The sequence below is a fragment of the Onthophagus taurus genome, unplaced genomic scaffold, assembly GCF_036711975.1.
Source record: "Onthophagus taurus isolate NC unplaced genomic scaffold, IU_Otau_3.0 ScKx7SY_15, whole genome shotgun sequence".
Taxonomy (NCBI): Eukaryota; Metazoa; Arthropoda; class Insecta; order Coleoptera; family Scarabaeidae; genus Onthophagus; species Onthophagus taurus.
In genome coordinates this window covers 6,060,790-6,082,895 of record NW_027248940.1, presented here as the reverse complement: position 1 = coordinate 6,082,895, position 22,106 = coordinate 6,060,790, and the positions used below count along the sequence as shown (strand labels likewise).

General features: G+C 36.1%; 1 protein-coding gene across 1 annotated transcript in view; it reads right to left on the bottom strand.

Moving 5' to 3' along the window:
- Positions 1-15,084: 15,084 nt before the first annotated feature.
- Positions 15,085-22,106, bottom strand: part of LOC139432341 (uncharacterized) — a 145,553-nt gene continuing 138,531 nt past the window's right edge. Inside the window, exon 3 of the mRNA XM_071200821.1 lies at positions 15,085-15,114. Within this exon, the coding sequence (XP_071056922.1) occupies positions 15,085-15,114 (30 nt within the window). The remainder of the gene's footprint in view (positions 15,115-22,106) is intronic.

Sequence of the window (22,106 nt, the reverse complement as noted above, 5' to 3'; positions counted from 1 at the left end):
TCAATATCGAGAATTTTTCCAAAATGTGGAAAATAGAAGAGTGTTGAAAAAAAACGGTATCGGAAGCAGAGTACAGAAAAACTTTTACAACAAAAGTTGTAGCAAATTGTACCCTTAACGCAATGGTCTGTAACGTTTTTGCTCCCAGATGCATCAATGTTAAAAATGTTTCAAGAATGTTAAAAATAGAAGAGTGTTGAAAAAAAACGGTATCGGAAGCATAGTACAGAAAAACTTTTACTACAAAAGTTGTAGCAAATTGTGCCCTTAACGCAATGGTCTGTAACATTTTTGCTCCCAGATGCATCAATGTCGAATATTTTTCAAGAATGTTAAAGATAGAAGAGAGTTGAAAAAAAACGGTATCGGAAGCATAGTACAGAAAAACTTTTACTACAAAAATTGTAGCAAATTGTGCCCTTAACGCAATGGTCTGTAACATTTTTGCTCCCAGATGCATCAATATCGAGAATTTTTCCAAAATGTGGAAAATAGAAGAGTGTTGAAAAAAAACGGTATCGGAAGCAGAGTACAGAAAAAACTTTTACTACAAAAGTTGTAGCAAATTGTACCCTTAACGCAATGGTCTGTAACATTTTTGCTCCCAGATGCATCAATATAGAGAATTTTTCAAAAATGTGGAAAATAGAAGAGTGTTGAAAAAAAACGGTATCGGAAGCAGAGTACAGAAAAACTTTTACTACAAAAGTTGTAGCAAATTGTGCCCTTAACGCAATGGTCTGTAACATTTTTGCTCCCAGATGCATCAATGTCGAAAATTTTTCAAGAATGTTAAAGATAGAAGAGGGTTGAAAAAAAACGGTATCGCAAGCAGAGTACAGAAAAAACTTTTACTACAAAAGTTGTAGCAAATTGTACCCTTAACGCAATGGTCTGTAACATTTTTGCTTCCAGATGCATCAATATCGAGAATTTTTCCAAAATGTGGAAAATAGAAGAGTGTTGAAAAAAAACGGTATCGGAAGCATAGTACAGAAAAACTTTTACTACAAAAGTTGTAGCAAATTGTGCCCTTAACGCAATGGTCTGTAACATTTTTGCTCCCAGATGCATCAATGTCGAAAATTTTTCAAGAATGTTAAAAATAGAAGAGTGTTGAAAAAAAACGGTATCGGAAGCATAGTACAGAAAAACTTTTACTACAAAAGTTGTAGCAAATTGTGCCCTTAACGCAATGGTCTGTAACATTTTTGCTCCCAGATGCATCAATGTCGAAAATTTTTCAAGAATGTTAAAGATAGAAGAGAGTTGAAAAAAAACGGTATCGGAAGCATAGTACAGAAAAACTTTTACTACAAAAATTGTAGCAAATTGTGCCCTTAACGCAATGGTCTGTAACATTTTTGCTCCCAGATGCATCAATATTGAGAATTTTTCCAAAATGTGGAAAATAGAAGAGTGTTGAAAAAAAACGGTATCGGAAGCAGAGTACAGAAAAAACTTTTACTACAAAAGTTGTAGCAAATTGTACCCTTAACGCAATGGTCTGTAACATTTTTGCTCCCAGATGCATCAATATCGAGAATTTTTCCAAAATGTGGAAAATAGAAGAGTGTTGAAAAAAAACGGTATCGGAAGCAGAGTACAGAAAAACTTTTACTACAAAAGTTGTAGCAAATTGTACCCTTAACGCAATGGTCTGTAACATTTTTGCTCCCAGATGCATCAATATCGAGAATTTTTCCAAAATGTGGAAAATAGAAGAGTGTTGAAAAAAAACGGTATCGGAAGCAGAGTACAGAAAAACTTTTACAACAAAAGTTGTAGCAAATTGTACCCTTAACGCAATGGTCTGTAACGTTTTTGCTCCCAGATGCATCAATGTTAAAAATGTTTCAAGAATGTTAAAAATAGAAGAGTGTTGAAAAAAAACGGTATCGGAAGCATAGTACAGAAAAACTTTTACTACAAAAGTTGTAGCAAATTGTGCCCTTAACGCAATGGTCTGTAACATTTTTGCTCCCAGATGCATCAATGTCGAATATTTTTCAAGAATGTTAAAGATAGAAGAGAGTTGAAAAAAAACGGTATCGGAAGCATAGTACAGAAAAACTTTTACTACAAAAATTGTAGCAAATTGTGCCCTTAACGCAATGGTCTGTAACATTTTTGCTCCCAGATGCATCAATATCGAGAATTTTTCCAAAATGTGGAAAATAGAAGAGTGTTGAAAAAAAACGGTATCGGAAGCAGAGTACAGAAAAAACTTTTACTACAAAAGTTGTAGCAAATTGTACCCTTAACGCAATGGTCTGTAACATTTTTGCTCCCAGATGCATCAATATAGAGAATTTTTCAAAAATGTGGAAAATAGAAGAGTGTTGAAAAAAAACGGTATCGGAAGCAGAGTACAGAAAAACTTTTACTACAAAAGTTGTAGCAAATTGTACCCTTAACGCAATGGTCTGTAACATTTTTGCTCCCAGATGCATCAATATCGAGAATTTTTCCAAAATGTGGAAAATAGAAGAGTGTTGAAAAAAAACGGTATCGGAAGCAGAGTACAGAAAAACTTTTACTACAAAAGTTGTAGCAAATTGTGCCCTTAACGCAATGGTCTGTAACATTTTTGCTCCCAGATGCATCAATGTCGAAAATTTTTCAAGAATGTTAAAGATAGAAGAGAGTTGAAAAAAAACGGTATCGGAAGCATAGTACAGAAAAACTTTTACTACAAAAATTGTAGCAAATTGTGCCCTTAACGCAATGGTCTGTAACATTTTTGCTCCCAGATGCATCAATATCGAGAATTTTTCCAAAATGTGGAAAATAGAAGAGTGTTGAAAAAAGACGGTATCGGAAGCAGAGTACAGAAAAACTTTTACTACAAAAGTTGTAGCAAATTGTGCCCTTAACGCAATGGTCTGTAACATTTTTGCTCCCAGATGCATCAATGTCGAAAATTTTTCAAGAATGTTGAAAATAGAAGAGTGTTGAAAAAAAACGGTATCGGAAGCAGAGTACAGAAAAACTTTTACTACAAAAGTTGTAGCAAATTGTACCCTTAACGCAATGGTCTGTAACATTTTTGCTCCCAGATGCATCAATATTGAGAATTTTTCAAAAATGTGGAAAATAGAAGAGTGTTGAAAAAAAACGGTATCGGAAGCAGAGTACAGAAAAACTTTTACTACAAAAGTTGTAGCAAATTTTACCCTTAACGCAATGGTCTGTAACATTTTTGCTCCCAGATGCATCAATGTCGAAAATTTTTCAAGAATGTTAAAAATAGAAGAGTGTTGAAAAAAAACGGTATCGGAAGCATAGTACAGAAAAACTTTTACTACAAAAGTTGTAGCAAATTGTGCCCTTAACGCAATGGTCTGTAACATTTTTGCTCCCAGATGCATCAATGTCGAAAATTTTTCAAGAATGTTAAAGATAGAAGAGAGTTGAAAAAAAACGGTATCGGAAGCATAGTACAGAAAAACTTTTACTACAAAAATTGTAGCAAATTGTGCCCTTAACGCAATGGTCTGTAACATTTTTGCTCCCAGATGCATCAATATTGAGAATTTTTCCAAAATGTGGAAAATAGAAGAGTGTTGAAAAAAAACGGTATCGGAAGCAGAGTACAGAAAAAACTTTTACTACAAAAGTTGTAGCAAATTGTACCCTTAACGCAATGGTCTGTAACATTTTTGCTCCCAGATGCATCAATATCGAGAATTTTTCCAAAATGTGGAAAATAGAAGAGTGTTGAAAAAAAACGGTATCGGAAGCAGAGTACAGAAAAACTTTTACTACAAAAGTTGTAGCAAATTGTACCCTTAACGCAATGGTCTGTAACATTTTTGCTCCCAGATGCATCAATATCGAGAATTTTTCCAAAATGTGGAAAATAGAAGAGTGTTGAAAAAAAACGGTATCGGAAGCAGGGTACAGAAAAACTTTTACAACAAAAGTTGTAGCAAATTGTACCCTTAACGCAATGGTCTGTAACGTTTTTGCTCCCAGATGCATCAATGTTAAAAATGTTTCAAGAATGTTAAAAATAGAAGAGTGTTGAAAAAAAACGGTATCGGAAGCATAGTACAGAAAAACTTTTACTACAAAAGTTGTAGCAAATTGTGCCCTTAACGCAATGGTCTGTAACATTTTTGCTCCCAGATGCATCAATGTCGAATATTTTTCAAGAATGTTAAAGATAGAAGAGAGTTGAAAAAAAACGGTATCGGAAGCATAGTACAGAAAAACTTTTACTACAAAAATTGTAGCAAATTGTGCCCTTAACGCAATGGTCTGTAACATTTTTGCTCCCAGATGCATCAATATCGAGAATTTTTCCAAAATGTGGAAAATAGAAGAGTGTTGAAAAAAAACGGTATCGGAAGCAGAGTACAGAAAAAACTTTTACTACAAAAGTTGTAGCAAATTGTACCCTTAACGCAATGGTCTGTAACATTTTTGCTCCCAGATGCATCAATATAGAGAATTTTTCAAAAATGTGGAAAATAGAAGAGTGTTGAAAAAAAACGGTATCGGAAGCAGAGTACAGAAAAACTTTTACTACAAAAGTTGTAGCAAATTGTACCCTTAACGCAATGGTCTGTAACATTTTTGCTCCCAGATGCATCAATATCGAGAATTTTTCCAAAATGTGGAAAATAGAAGAGTGTTGAAAAAAAACGGTATCGGAAGCAGAGTACAGAAAAACTTTTACTACAAAAGTTGTAGCAAATTGTGCCCTTAACGCAATGGTCTGTAACATTTTTGCTCCCAGATGCATCAATGTCGAAAATTTTTCAAGAATGTTAAAGATAGAAGAGAGTTGAAAAAAAACGGTATCGGAAGCATAGTACAGAAAAACTTTTACTACAAAAATTGTAGCAAATTGTGCCCTTAACGCAATGGTCTGTAACATTTTTGCTCCCAGATGCATCAATATCGAGAATTTTTCCAAAATGTGGAAAATAGAAGAGTGTTGAAAAAAGACGGTATCGGAAGCAGAGTACAGAAAAACTTTTACTACAAAAGTTGTAGCAAATTGTGCCCTTAACGCAATGGTCTGTAACATTTTTGCTCCCAGATGCATCAATGTCGAAAATTTTTCAAGAATGTTAAAGATAGAAGAGAGTTGAAAAAAAACGGTATCGGAAGCATAGTACAGAAAAACTTTTACTACAAAAATTGTAGCAAATTGTGCCCTTAACGCAATGGTCTGTAACATTTTTGCTCCCAGATGCATCAATATTGAGAATTTTTCAAAAATGTGGAAAATAGAAGAGTGTTGAAAAAAAACGGTATCGGAAGCAGAGTACAGAAAAACTTTTACTACAAAAGTTGTAGCAAATTTTACCCTTAACGCAATGGTCTGTAACATTTTTGCTCCCAGATGCATCAATATCGAGAATTTTTCCAAAATGTGGAAAATAGAAGAGTGTTGAAAAAAAACGGTATCGGAAGCAGAGTACAGAAAAACTTTTACAACAAAAGTTGTAGCAAATTGTACCCTTAACGCAATGGTCTGTAACGTTTTTGCTCCCAGATGCATCAATGTTAAAAATGTTTCAAGAATGTTAAAAATAGAAGAGTGTTGAAAAAAAGCGGTATCGGAAGCAGAGTACAGAAAAACTTTTACTACAAAAGTTTGTGACGACTTATGAACACAAAAAAAAGGAACGATATAGTCGATTAGCAATTTAATAACTAACGCAGGTCCTCGGCCGGCCCAGTGAAGACGGGTAGGGTTATTTATAAGGCGCCACACAGTTAACCCTGCGTTGTCCACGAACTGTGACGTGAGGTGGTAAAATGATGCTATCGACACAAGTGGACACAAACACAAAAAAAAAAAAATAACAAAACACAAAAAAAGTTCGAGATATTTTAAGTTGCAAAAAAAAAAATATTTATTCGGTAAAAAAAAAAAATAATAATAATGTAAATAAAAAATATTATTATGATATACGTAAGTAAAAAAAAAAATATTGTTGTCCAACGAACGTGAAGCAACAAAAAAAAGAAAAGAATTGTTGGCGTACCAAAAAAAAAAATTGTAATAAATGACCAAAACAAGTACGCAAAAAGAAAATAGTAAATTTGAATTGAATTACGCGTACGACCCGTACCCCTGATATCAGTGTGGCGTCGAGAAAGAAAATAAAAAAAACTAATTCGTGAAACAAAAAAAAAAATACGCCAAAATTTTACAAGAAAAATAAAAATTATTTTGTTTGATTAAACAGACAACAATACTGAATATTCTCAATCTATGATAATTTTATAATATAATAAAATATATTTAATTGATTTAGATTTTAATGAATTTCATTTAAATTGTACTAATTAATTGAACAAAAGCTCACCGGGAAGCGGTATATAACAAAAAAAAAACAAACGTTTAGGTCTGACCTTGTCTTGACCACGTGTAGACGATCCAAGCAAATTCTTCCAGCTCCAGCGACAATCTCCTCCGATTCAGGGAAAGGAAAACTTAATAGGTGGTGGCAATGCAACCTCGACCAAAATCCTCAAGGAAGAACCCCTCCGAAAAGGTAGAACTTCGAAAATGGATTGAAAATCTCACAAAATAACCAAACTTCTGTCTCGAAAATGTTACAGAAAGGTTGCCAAAATTTATGCTCCTCAATTAAAACCTTAAATGAACACGAGGAAATTAGAAAAGAAAAAAAAAGTAGAAAGGATGGAAAAATAAGATATAAAAAAAAATGATGATAATAGTTTAATTAATTCGGTGGTAAAAGGATGTATGTTTGAATAAATGAAGGTATGAATGTGTAAGGGAAAATATAAAATGTATTCAATAAAAATATCTTACCTCAGATCTTCGAGGTTTAGTCAGAAAAACTTAGAAAAGTTTCAAAATACGGTTTAATCCGGAGTAATCCGATAATTGGACGTGCGAAAACGTTACCAATAAGTTGCACAACACGTAGATGAATCCCAAAAATTTGGATTAGGAACCAATCACCACGCGAAAAATTCAAAATGGCTTTACCAAAAATCCTAACTCTACGTGCGTACACGTACTGATCTGACTTGAAAAGAGGAAGAGAAAATCTTACACAGACGATAAATATCCTCAAAAATTCACAAAAAATTGATACTTGCGCGCAAGCAAGAATAACGAAAGAATTAACACCATCTTTTAGGGGAAACGAAGAAGTAAAATAAGTTTAGAGGAAAATAAATTGAAAAGGAAAAAGGAAAATTATGAAAGGAGATCTTCGGAGAATTGTCGCTGAAAAAGAAAAATTAATTAAACAAAAATTCAACAAAATAAACAAAAAGTAAACAAAATAAATCATCGCGAAATTTATGCAACTCAAAATACTCGATAACAAAATAAAATATCTAACCCAAAATAAAATTAAAACGAAGAATTAGGAAAGTAAAGGTTAAACAGTCAAATGAAACATTAAGGAAAAATACAACCGTAACATTCCCCCCCTTACTTCAAGAAAGTTTACCCAGTAAACTTTTATCAACCTAGGAGCTATCTAGTTCCTCCTCATCAATCAAACTACAAACGGCTGTCCCCAAATTAGGGATAAAGAGAGGAAATCAAAACAAACAACCCAACCCCCAAATATAACAACAAGATTTCGGAACCATCCACCTGGTCCACCACTTGCCCAAAGCCACCAGGTCTTCGGCAAATCGGCCGGAAGGATAAGAATAAAAATAATAAGAAAAAAATAATAAACAAAAGATTAGGGAGATTAATGTGGATTTGGCTACGTACGCGCAACGGCTACTCAAATCTCTTGCGTCCATAAACAAAAAAAAAAATGGAAATCATAAGATAGTATAAAAAGAGAAGATTAGAAAAAGAACAATTAACAGGCCTACCCGGATTTACAATTGACCGCAGTCTTCAAGACCGGTAAAGGCGAAGAGATACCTAGAGAAGGTAGAAATGAAAAAGAAAATTATACAAAACAATACGGCTTACAAGAGATCGAGCCACGGTCACACAACGCTCCAAACCACACACCGCAAACCAAAATCCGTAAAACAGAACTCTTCGTGAAGCGAAGATATTCCAAAAACAAAAAAAAACGACTCTAAAAGGACAACAAAAAAAGGTTTATTACTACAATTAAGGATAGCCCTTACAAAAATAAGGCACCCCCACAATAGTAAACATAAATCCACCAAGTGGATTAACCAATGACAAACTACCAAATCAGAAAACGAGGATAAAGATGGATAAGGAAACCAAACTGTACTCGTAAGTACCAAAAAGCTGAGGGCTACAATAATTTTCGTCCCAAACAAAAACTCAACGGGGACTACGAGGTTACAAACGTGCTGTACGTGCATGGGGACAAGGCGTAAAATTTTTTAAAAGTTATAATAAGCAAACACGGAGGGATATAAAAGGGGAATACTTAGGGCTGCACAAAACCCTTTACAAGTCTGAGTTGAAAATCAAACGAAAATAAAGAAATCTCAAAAGAAACTTCTTTAAATGACACAAAATTCCTAAGAATAGCTTACAAACGGGAATGGAAACATCCGGTCTTCTGGCGTATTATAAGGCCCCAACCAGGTGAGCCAAATCATACAGAAAAACATACAAAAGTCTAACACCTAATACAATAAAAGAAAAGAAGGAATCTACCAAACTAATCCCGTAAGGCATAAAGTTATACAAAAAACTTCAACAAAAGATTGACCGCAGAATCCCCGAAAGAAATACTAATAAAAAAAAGAATCCAAAATAACTCCAAAAGAATCAAAACCAACGCGAATCAACCTAAAAGTGGTAACCTTCCTACTCAACAGGACAATCACAACCTACATAACCATCAAACAAAACAATTCAATCCTCATTTTCTGGGACATTGGGAGAAGGTTTCAAATCCTTAGCATGCCAAACACCCTTGACAACACCACGTTCATCCCTCAACTCATACGTCCATGGAGACACTCTACGATGAATATAAAATGGTCCTACAAACTTAGGTGCAAGTTTCGCGCTATAAAACTTAGCGGCATCGGAAAGGACAAAGTTTCTACGCCAAACAGGTTGGTTTAACCAGTATTCAACATTACGTCGTCTAAGATTATAACTATTTTTCGATCTTTCAGCAGCTCTCCGAATCCTGACCTGAACATCCTTAAATAATTCCTGAAATTGATGAGCACGGGCATTAACATCCAACACACCCTGATTTGTATCTACCAACTGCTGAAAATCAGAACCACACAACACCATCTCACGACCATGGTTGACAAAATACGGAGTTACACCAGTGACCTCATGACGAGCGGTCCTAAGAGCGCAAGCTATATGAGCAAGACGATCATCCCATACACGATGATTATCGGATACATAGGAAGCAAGCATTGTTTTAATAACACGATTCGTCCGTTCTATGGGATTAGCCTGAGGATGATAATGAGCATTAAACCGAATACGCACACCATAACGCTTCATCAGCTGACCAAATTCCCTGCTACGCATCTGAACACCGTTGTCACATATGAGAACCTGCGGAGCACCATATAAAAGAAATACATTCTCCTCGATAAGTCGACAGATCGCCGGGGCAGTAGCACGTCGAAGGGGAAAACACAAAGTGAATTTACTAAAATAATCGCCTATGACCAAAATAAAGGCATGTCCACGATTTGACCTGGGGAGAGGACCTACTAAGTCTAAAGAAATCATCCTCCAGGGACGGTCTACCTCGGGCTGAGTCGCAAACAACCCTGCCGGCCGTTTCTGCTCGGGTTTAACAGCCAGACAAGTCTCACATCGCCGAACATAAGAGGCAACATCCGAGCGCATTTTCGGCCAATAACACTTCTGAGCTAAACGAAAATAGGTTTTGTAAATCCCCAAATGACCAGAAGTAGGGGCATCATGAACCGCTCGCAGTTTCTCTAACCTGTGTTCCTTAGGTATAACTAACTTCCAACTATCCCCACCATCCAAACCAGGAAACTTAGACTCAACATACTTATAGAGCTGACCGTCGGACACTCTCCAATTAGGAAATTTCAAAGGCTAAAACCTAAAACCGACTCATACACTCTTTTCCACCATTTGTCCTGAATCTGCTCAATCTGCACACAATCAACAATCGGAACTGCACGTGAAAGAGCATCGGGAACTACGTTATCCTTTCCCCTACGATGAATTATACGGAAGTCATACTGCTGTAATCTTACTGCCCAACGCGCTAAACGACCTACCGGATCCCTGAGATTCTGAAGCCAAGCAAGGGAAGCGTGATCAGTGATAACCTGAAACTGAACACCTTCGAGATAAGGACGCAACTTTTCGATAGCCCAAAGGACAGCGAGACACTCCCGTTCAGTCGTGGAATAATTACGCTCTGTACGCAAAAGGGACCGACTCAAATAACACACAACATGTTCCTCACCATTGACAACCTGCGACAGAACCGCGCCAATACCGTAACCTGAAGCGTCAGTCTGAAGAATGAACGGCCGATCAAAGTCGGGGCAAGACAAATAAGTTTCTCCTTCAGAACTCGAAAAGAATCCTCACATTCCGGAGACCAGACAAATTTCCGGTTTTTCCTCAATAAATCCGTGATGGGAGCTGTATAGGTGGAAAACTGGGGAACAAACTTCCGATACCAAGACATCATACCAAGGATTCGACGCACTTCTCTGACATTTTTAGGAACAGGAAGCTCTATAATGGACTTAATCTTTTCCGGATCAACCTGAAGACCTCTACTGCTCACAACATAACCTAAGTACTTCAGTTCCGGGCGAACCCATTGACATTTCTCACGACTCACCGTGAGCCCAGCAACCCGAAGTCGTCTCAAAACCTCCCGCAACGTCTCGACATGTTCCTGGAACGTCGACGTAACCACCACAATATCGTCAAGATACACAAAAGCTCTCGGCTCCAAATCCGCTCCAATCACCTGATCAATAAGACGCTGCCAAGTAGCCGGCGCATTGTGGAGCCCAAACGGCATCCTCGTAAATTGGAAAAGACCCCTATTCGGAACAGTAAAAGCTGTAAATTTTTTGGAATTCTCGTCGACCGGAATTTGCCAGTAAGCAGACTTAATGTCCAGAGTGGATAGGTATTTCGCGTTTCTCAATTTATTTAGGGTGTCGGACACATATGGTATAGGGTAAGCATCACGCTCAGTGACGCCGTTGAGTCTACGGAAATCAACACAAAAACGAAAACTACCATCTTTTTTTTTAACTAACAGGATTGGACTACTCCAGGGACTATCTGATGGCTCTACAACACCTAAATCCAACATATTCTGAAGTTCCTCGTCAATGTGTCTCTGAACAATAGGATTTACAGGGTAGTAACGTTGTTTTATAGGTTCCGCGGAAGTACGAATCACATGTTTAACCAAGCTGGTACATCCCAAACCATTCCTTTGGCCCTTAAAATGATCATTAAGCATGTCGTCGAGTTGTCGTCTCTGCTCGTCGCTAAGACTCGATAAAGAATCAGTACTTTGCGCTTCGATGGAATCACAAAACGTCCACTCTCCGCTACGCAAATCAGGAACTATACCCATGGCTCGCCAGAAATCAACACCTAACACCAACTCATGTTCCACTCCAGGAACCACCAAGACATTCAAGATCCTCACTCTTCCACGGAGTACAATCGGTAAAGAACAACTTCCCAACGACTCACATTTCTGACCATTCGCAACAGTACAGCAACCCCTTGCAGTATGCATCACTACTCCCACAGACTGTAAACGACTCCAACCAGATCTTCCCAAAATAGTACGCGACGCTCCACTATCCAACAATCCCTTAAACCCCTGACCTAAAATAACGACATCAAGATAAGGTCGCTCATCACCCCTTGCACTATCGACAATAAAACTCAAAACACTCTGCATACGGATATCAAGATCGGTCGATTTTGATGACTCATAGGAAGGAGGACCATTCACTTCCGCCGATTCCCGTTTCCCGAACACGATGGACAACTCCTAACAGTAAAATCTAATTTTCCACACCCATAACACCTTTTCTGGAACCGTTCTGGACAAGAATTTTTCATATGACCCGCCTTACGACAGTTAAAACAAATAATGGATGAACGTGTTCTAACAGGCGATTGAATTGTCTCGCAGTCCTTGTCGACCACTACAGTCGCCGAAGAACAACCCGGTGAAGAAATCACCTCCATACAGGCCAAATCGGTCTCCATCACCTTGGATCTCGCCGGAGGGGGATGATAGGTTTCCACAACCGCACGCTTATACTCTAATTGTCTACAAACACGGCGAAGTTCGTCTAATGATTTCACCTCCACCATAGCCAAATGATGTTGATAATACGGAGCAAGGTTTTTCAGGATTAACTTCAGTTTCACGGACTCACGCAACGCATGACCAGCCTGTTCCAACCGCTCGAAAAACACATTCATGACGGCTAAATACATGCCAATCGACTCACTCACACCTTGTGTACGTTGCCTAATTTCCTCGAAAAGTCGTTCCTCGTAATCGAAGGGCTGAAATTCCTCACGCAAAAGCTCGACCAATTCTTTCCAGTCGGAAACGCGCTTACGTGTAGACTGATACCACACCAAGGCCCTGCCACTAAATAAATCATACGCAGAAGCGAACAATTCACCCGCACTAACATTCCTAGCCACTCGAAGCTCCTCCACCTGAGATAAAAATGCACTGAGGGACAACCCCGAAGAAGAACCATCAAAAGTTAAACCCCATTTGGCCACCGGTATCGATTTCCCAGCTGGCGTAACCATCACACCAGAAGCACCACCTGAAACGTTTCGAGAATCAGTATCGTCGTCGTCGGAACCAGAACCTTCAGAACTCGTTGGCAATTCAATCAGCGAGAGATCCAAGACCCCACCAACTGCTGACGTACTACGTACGGAAACCGCTTTCGCTCGAGAATCCAGATCCGCTCGAAGCTTATGAAATTTAACCAATAATTGAGTTTGAGATGTTTTCTCGGTGTTCAAGGCCGGACGTGATCGCTCAATCCGCCTAATGTAATGCACCAACTGAGCAGCTAACCTCCTGTAAGACGGCGAAGACTTAAGATCAGCGAAGTCAGCCACCAACGGTCTAATTTCATCGTAACCCTCATTAAGAGCCTGTGAATCAACATCAAAAGAAAACGGGTGAGCGGAGTAATCCATTTTCCGTCCAGTTTTCTCCAAGGAAATCATACTTCTCAGCACACCACGCATCTCTTTCACCGTGGCGACATCACTCACACCCCTTACAGCAAGCTCGTACGTTAACATAGACTGAGTCAAACGGGAAATATCTAAGGGCTTTGCCATGGCTCCTGTGCGAAAATGTTATTACAAACAAAAAAAAAATAACGAAACCTCTACAAAGGAAAATCAACAAATAGATTTCCGGTGCTTTCCCCGAAATACCAAAAGAACAATCGTCCACCTGAAAGAACGCTATCAAAAAAAAAATTGTGCCTGCAAAAGTGGCCCAAATGGCCCCCAAAAAAAAAATGATATGGCCCCACGTTGGGCGCCAAAAATTGTGACGACTTATGAACACAAAAAAAAGGAACGATATAGTCGATTAGCAATTTAATAACTAACGCAGGTCCTCGGCCGGCCCAGTGAAGACTGGTAGGGTTATTTATAAGGCGCCACACAGTTAACCCTGCGTTGTCCACGAACTATGACGTGAGGTGGTAAAATGATGCTATCGACACAAGTGGACACAAACACAAAAAAAAAAAATAACAAAACACAAAAAAAGTTCGAGATATTTTAAGTTGCAAAAAAAAAAATATTTATTCGGTAAAAAAAAAAAATAATAATAATGTAAATAAAAAATATTATTATGATATACGTAAGTAAAAAAAAAATGTTGTTGTCCAACGAACGTGAAGCAACAAAAAAAAGAAAAGAATTGTTGGCGTACCAAAAAAAAAATTGTAATAAATGACCAAAACAAGTACGCAAAAAGAAAATAGTAAATTTGAATTGAATTACGCGTACGACCCGTACCCCTGATATCAGTGTGGCGTCGAGAAAGAAAATAAAAAAAACTAATTCGTGAAACAAAAAAAAATATACGCCAAAATTTTACAAGAAAAATAAAAATTATTTTGTTTGATTAAACAGACAACAATACTGAATATTCTCAATCTATGATAATTTTATAATATAATAAAATATATTTAATTGATTTAGATTTTAATGAATTTAATTTAAATTGTACTAATTAATTGAACAAAAGCTCACCGGGAAGCGGTATATAACAAAAAAAAAACAAACGTTTAGGTCTGACCTTGTCTTGACCACGTGTAGACGATCCAAGCAAATTCTTCCAGCTCCAGCGACAATCTCCTCCGATTCAGGGAAAGGAAAACTTAATAGGTGGTGGCAATGCAACCTCGACCAAAATCCTCAAGGAAGAACCCCTCCGAAAAGGTAGAACTTCGAAAATGGATTGAAAATCTCACAAAATAACCAAACTTCTGTCTCGAAAATGTTACAGAAAGGTTGCCAAAATTTATGCTCCTCAATTAAAACCTTAAATGAACACGAGGAAATTAGAAAAGAAAAAAAAAGTAGAAAGGATGGAAAAATAAGATATAAAAAAAAATGATGATAATAGTTTAATTAATTCGGTGGTAAAAGGATGTATGTTTGAATAAATGAAGGTATGAATGTGTAAGGGAAAATATAAAATGTATTCAATAAAAATATCTTACCTCAGATCTTCGAGGTTTAGTCAGAAAAACTTAGAAAAGTTTCAAAATACGGTTTAATCCGGAGTAATCCGATAATTGGACGTGCGAAAACGTTACCAATAAGTTGCACAACACGTAGATGAATCCCAAAAATTTGGATTAGGAACCAATCACCACGCGAAAAATTCAAAATGGCTTTACCAAAAATCCTAACTCTACGTGCGTACACGTACTGATCTGACTTGAAAAGAGGAAGAGAAAATCTTACACAGACGATAAATATCCTCAAAAATTCACAAAAAATTGATACTTGCGCACAAGCAAGAATAACGGAAGAATTAACACCATCTTTTAGGGGAAACGAAGAAGTAAAATAAGTTTAGAGGAAAATAAATTGAAAAGGAAAAAGGAAAATTATGAAAGGAGATCTTCGGAGAATTGTCGCTGAAAAAGAAAAATTAATTAAACAAAAATTCAACAACATAAACAAAAAGTAAACAAAATAAATCATCGCGAAATTTATGCAACTCAAAATACTCGATAACAAAATAAAATATCTAACCCAAAATAAAATTAAAACGAAGAATTAGGAAAGTAAAGGTTAAACACTCAAATGAAACATTAAGGAAAAATACAACCGTAACAAGTTGTAGCAAATTGTACCCTTAACGCAATGGTCTGTAACATTTTTGCTCCCAGATGCATCAATATCGAGAATTTTTCCAAAATGTGGAAAATAGAAGAGTGTTGAAAAGAAACGGTATCGGAAGCAGAGTACAGAAAAACTTTTACTACAAAAGTTGTAGCAAATTGTGCCTTTAACGCAATGGTCTGTAACATTTTTGCTCCCAGATGCATCAATATCGAGAATTTTTCAAAAATGTGGAAAATAGAAGAGTGTTGAAAAAAAACGGTATCGGAAGCAGAGTACAGAAAAACTTTTACTACAAAAGTTGTAGCAAATTGTGCCCTTAACGCAATGGTCTGTAACATTTTTGCTCCCAGATGCATCAATGTCGAAAATTTTTCAAGAATGTTAAAGATGGAAGAGAGTTGAAAAAAAACGGTATCGGAAGCATAGTAGAGAAAAACTTTTACTACAAAAATTGTAGCAAATTGTACCCTTAACGCAATGGTCTGTAACATTTTTGCTCCCAGATGCATCAATATCGAGAATTTTTCCAAAATGTGGAAAATAGAAGAGTGTTGAAAAAAAACGGTATCGGAAGCATAGTACAGAAAAACTTTTACTACAAAAGTTGTAGCAAATTGTGCCCTTAACGCAATGGTCTGTAACATTTTTGCTCCCAGATGCATCAATGTCGAAAATTTTTCAAGAATGTTAAAGATAGAAGAGGGTTGAAAAAAAACGGTATCGCAAGCAGAGTACAGAAAAACTTTTACTATAAAAGTTGTAGCAAATTGTACCCTTAACGCAATGGTCTGTAACATTTTTGCTCCCGGATGCATCAATATCGAAAATTTTTCCAAAATGTGGAAAATAGAAGAGTGTTGAAAAAAAACGGTATCGGAAGCAGAGTACAGAAAAACTTTTACAACAAAAGTTGTAGCAAATTGTACCCTTAACGCAATGGTCTGTAACGTTTTTGCTCCCAGATGCATCAATGTTAAAAATGTTTCAAGAATGTTAAAAATAGAAGAGTGTTGAAAAAAAGCGGTATCGGAAGCAGAGTACAGAAAAACTTTTACTACAAAAGTTGTAGCAAATTGTACCCTTAACGCAATGGCCTGTAACATTTTTGCTCCCAGATGCATCAATATCGAGAATTTTTCCAAAATGTGGAAAATAGAAGAGTGTTGAAAAAAAACGGTATCGGAAGCATAGTACAGAAAAACTTTTACTACAAAAGTTGTAGCAAATTGTACCCTTAATGCAATGGTCTGTAACATTTTTGCTCCCAGATGCATCAATGTCGAAAATTTTTCAAGAATGTTAAAAATAGAAGAGTGTTGAAAAAAAACGGTATCGGAAGCAGAGTACAGAAAAACTTTTACTACAAAAGTTGTAGCAAATTGTACCCTTAACGCAATGGTCTGTAACATTTTTGCTCCCGGATGCATCAATATCGAGAATTTTTCCAAAATGTGGAAAATAGAAGAGTGTTGAAAAAAAACGGTATCGGAAGCAGAGTACAGAAAAACTTTTACTACAAAAGTTGTAGCAAATTGTACCCTTAACGCAATGGTCTGTAACATTTTTGCTCCCAGATGCATCAATATCGAGAATTTTTCCAAAATGTGGAAAATAGAAGAGTGTTGAAAAAAAACGGTATCGGAAGCATAGTACAGAAAAACTTTTACTACAAAAGTTGTAGCAAATTGTGCCCTTAACGCAATGGTCTGTAACATTTTTGCTCCCAGATGCATCAATGTCGAAAATTTTTCAAGAATGTTAAAGATAGAAGAGAGTTGAAAAAAAACGGTATCGGAAGCATAGTACAGAAAAACTTTTACTACAAAAATTGTAGCAAATTGTACCCTTAACGCAATGGTCTGTAACATTTTTGCTCCCAGATGCATCAATATCGAGAATTTTTCCAAAATGTGGAAAATTGAAGAGTGTTGAAAAAAAACGGTATCGGAAGCATAGTACAGAAAAACTTTTACTACAAAAGTTGTAGCAAATTGTGCCCTTAACGCAATGGTCTGTAACATTTTTGCTCCCAGATGCATCAATGTCGAAAATTTTTCAAGAATGTTAAAGATAGGAGAGGGTTGAAAAAAAACGGTATCGCAAGCAGAGTACAGAAAAAACTTTTACTACAAAAGTTGTAGCAAATTGTACCCTTAACGCAATGGTCTGTAACATTTTTGCTCCCAGATGCATCAATATCGAGAATTTTTCCAAAATGTGGAAAATAGAAGAGTGTTGAAAAAAAACGGAATCGGAAGCAGAGTACAGAAAAAACTTTTACTACAAAAGTTGTAGCAAATTGTACCCTTAACGCAATGGTCTGTAACGTTTTTGCTCCCAGATGCATCAATGTTAAAAATGTTTCAAGAATGTTAAAAATAGAAGAGTGTTGAAAAAAAGCGGTATCGGAAGCAGAGTACAGAAAAACTTTTACTACAAAAGTTGTAGCAAATTGTACCCTTAACGCAATGGTCTGTAACAATTTTGCTCCCAGATGCATCAATATCGAGAATTTTTCCAAAATGTGGAAAATAGAAGAGTGTTGAAAAAAAACGGTATCGGAAGCAGAGTACAGAAAAACTTTTACTACAAAGTTGTAGCAAATTGTACCCTTAATGCAATGGTCTGTAACATTTTTGCTCCCAGATGCATCAATGTCGAAAATTTTTCAAGAATGTTAAAAATAGAAGAGTGTTGAAAAAAAACGGTATCGGAAGCAGAGTACAGAAAAACTTTTACTACAAAAGTTGTAGCAAATTGTACCCTTAACGCAATGGTCTGTAACATTTTTGCTCCCGGATGCATCAATATCGAGAATTTTTCCAAAATGTGGAAAATAGAAGAGTGTTGAAAAAAAACGGTATCGGAAGCAGAGTACAGAAAAACTTTTACTACAAAAGTTGTAGCAAATTGTACCCTTAACGCAATGGTCTGTAACATTTTTGCTCCCAGATGCATCAATATCGAGAATTTTTCCAAAATGTGGAAAATAGAAGAGTGTTGAAAAAAAACGGTATCGGAAGCATAGTACAGAAAAACTTTTACTACAAAAGTTGTAGCAAATTGTGCCCTTAACGCAATGGTCTGTAACATTTTTGCTCCCAGATGCATCAATGTCGAAAATTTTTCAAGAATGTTAAAGATAGAAGAGAGTTGAAAAAAAACGGTATCGGAAGCATAGTACAGAAAAACTTTTACTACAAAAATTGTAGCAAATTGTACCCTTAACGCAATGGTCTGTAACATTTTTGCTCCCAGATGCATCAATATCGAGAATTTTTCCAAAATGTGGAAAATTGAAGAGTGTTGAAAAAAAACGGTATCGGAAGCATAGTACAGAAAAACTTTTACTACAAAAGTTGTAGCAAATTGTGCCCTTAACGCAATGGTCTGTAACATTTTTGCTCCCAGATGCATCAATGTCGAAAATTTTTCAAGAATGTTAAAGATAGAAGAGGGTTGAAAAAAAACGGTATCGCAAGCAGAGTACAGAAAAAACTTTTACTACAAAAGTTGTAGCAAATTGTACCCTTAACGCAATGGTCTGTAACATTTTTGCTCCCAGATGCATCAATATCGAGAATTTTTCCAAAATGTGGAAAATAGAAGAGTGTTGAAAAAAAACGGAATCGGAAGCAGAGTACAGAAAAAACTTTTACTACAAAAGTTGTAGCAAATTGTACCCTTAACGCAATGGTCTGTAACAATTTTGCTCCCAGATGCATCAATATCGAGAATTTTTCCAAAATGTGGAAAATAGAAGAGTGTTGAAAAAAAACGGTATCGGAAGCAGAGTACAGAAAAACTTTTACTACAAAAGTTGTAGCAAATTGTACCCTTAATGCAATGGTCTGTAACATTTTTGCTCCCAGATGCATCAATGTCGAAAATTTTTCAAGAATGTTAAAAATAGAAGAGTGTTGAAAAAAAACGGTATCGGAAGCAGAGTACAGAAAAACTTTTACTACAAAAGTTGTAGCAAATTGTACCCTTAACGCAATGGTCTGTAACATTTTTGCTCCCGGATGCATCAATATCGAGAATTTTTCCAAAATGTGGAAAATAGAAGAGTGTTGAAAAAAAACGGTATCGGAAGCAGAGTACAGAAAAACTTTTACTACAAAAGTTGTAGCAAATTGTGCCCTTAACGCAATGGTCTGTAACATTTTTGCTCCCAGATGCATCAATGTCGAAAATTTTTCAAGAATGTTAAAGATAGAAGAGGGTTGAAAAAAAACGGTATCGCAAGCAGAGTACAGAAAAAACTTTTACTACAAAAGTTGTAGCAAATTGTACCCTTAACGCAATGGTCTGTAACATTTTTGCTCCCAGATGCATCAATATCGAGAATTTTTCCAAAATGTGGAAAATAGAAGAGTGTTGAAAAAAAACGGAATCGGAAGCAGAGTACAGAAAAAACTTTTACTACAAAAGTTGTAGCAAATTGTACCCTTAACGCAATGGTCTGTAACGTTTTTGCTCCCAGATGCATCAATGTTAAAAATGTTTCAAGAATGTTAAAAATAGAAGAGTGTTGAAAAAAAGCGGTATCGGAAGCAGAGTACAGAAAAACTTTTACTACAAAAGTTGTAGCAAATTGTACCCTTAACGCAATGGTCTGTAACAATTTTGCTCCCAGATGCATCAATATCGAGAATTTTTCCAAAATGTGGAAAATAGAAGAGTGTTGAAAAAAAACGGTATCGGAAGCAGAGTACAGAAAAACTTTTACTACAAAAGTTGTAGCAAATTGTACCCTTAATGCAATGGTCTGTAACATTTTTGCTCCCAGATGCATCAATGTCGAAAATTTTTCAAGAATGTTAAAAATAGAAGAGTGTTGAAAAAAAACGGTATCGGAAGCAGAGTACAGAAAAACTTTTACTACAAAAGTTGTAGCAAATTGTACCCTTAACGCAATGGTCTGTAACATTTTTGCTCCCGGATGCATCAATATCGAGAATTTTTCCAAAATGTGGAAAATAGAAGAGTGTTGAAAAAAAACGGTATCGGAAGCAGAGTACAGAAAAACTTTTACTACAAAAGTTGTAGCAAATTGTACCCTTAACGCAATGGTCTGTAACATTTTTGCTCCCAGATGCATCAATATCGAGAATTTTTCCAAAATGTGGAAAATAGAAGAGTGTTGAAAAAAAACGGTATCGGAAGCATAGTACAGAAAAACTTTTACTACAAAAGTTGTAGCAAATTGTGCCCTTAACGCAATGGTCTGTAACATTTTTGCTCCCAGATGCATCAATGTCGAAAATTTTTCAAGAATGTTAAAGATAGAAGAGAGTTGAAAAAAAACGGTATCGGAAGCATAGTACAGAAAAACTTTTACTACAAAAATTGTAGCAAATTGTACCCTTAACGCAATGGTCTGTAACATTTTTGCTCCCAGATGCATCAATATCGAGAATTTTTCCAAAATGTGGAAAATTGAAGAGTGTTGAAAAAAAACGGTATCGGAAGCATAGTACAGAAAAACTTTTACTACAAAAGTTGTAGCAAATTGTGCCCTTAACGCAATGGTCTGTAACATTTTTGCTCCCAGATGCATCAATGTCGAAAATTTTTCAAGAATGTTAAAGATAGAAGAGGGTTGAAAAAAAACGGTATCGCAAGCAGAGTACAGAAAAAACTTTTACTACAAAAGTTGTAGCAAATTGTACCCTTAACGCAATGGTCTGTAACATTTTTGCTCCCAGATGCATCAATATCGAGAATTTTTCCAAAATGTGGAAAATAGAAGAGTGTTGAAAAAAAACGGAATCGGAAGCAGAGTACAGAAAAAACTTTTACTACAAAAGTTGTAGCAAATTGTACCCTTAACGCAATGGTCTGTAACGTTTTTGCTCCCAGATGCATCAATGTTAAAAATGTTTCAAGAATGTTAAAAATAGAAGAGTGTTGAAAAAAAGCGGTATCGGAAGCAGAGTACAGAAAAACTTTTACTACAAAAGTTGTAGCAAATTGTACCCTTAACGCAATGGTCTGTAACATTTTTGCTCCCAGATGCATCAATATCGAGAATTTTTTAAAAATGTTCAAAATAGAAGAGTGTTGAAAAAAAACGGTATCGGAAGCAGAGTACAGAAAAACTTTTACTACAAAAGTTGTAGCAAATTGTACCCTTAACGCAATGGTCTGTAACATTTTTGCTCCCAGATGCATCAATATCGAGAATTTTTCCAAAATGTGGAAAATAGAAGAGTGTTGAAAAAAAACGGTATCGGAAGCAGAGTACAGAAAAACTTTTACTACAAAAGTTGTAGCAAATTGTACCCTTAATGCAATGGTCTGTAACATTTTTGCTCCCAGATGCATCAATGTCGAAAATTTTTCAAGAATGTTAAAAATAGAAGAGTGTTGAAAAAAAACGGTATCGGAAGCAGAGTACAGAAAAACTTTTACTACAAAAGTTGTAGCAAATTGTACCCTTAACGCAATGGTCTGTAACGTTTTTGCTCCCAGATGCATCAATGTTAAAAATGTTTCAAGAATGTTAAAAATAGAAGAGTGTTGAAAAAAAACGGTATCGGAAGCAGAGTACAGAAAAACTTTTACTACAAAAGTTGTAGCAAATTGTACCCTTAACGCAATGGTCTGTAATATTTTTGCTCCCAGATGCATCAATATCGAGAATTTTTCCAAAATGTGGAAAATAGAAGAGTGTTGAAAAAAAACGGTATCGGAAGCAGAGTACAGAAAAACTTTTACAACAAAAGTTGTAGCAAATTGTACCCTTAACGCAGTGGTCTGTAACGTTTTTGCTCCC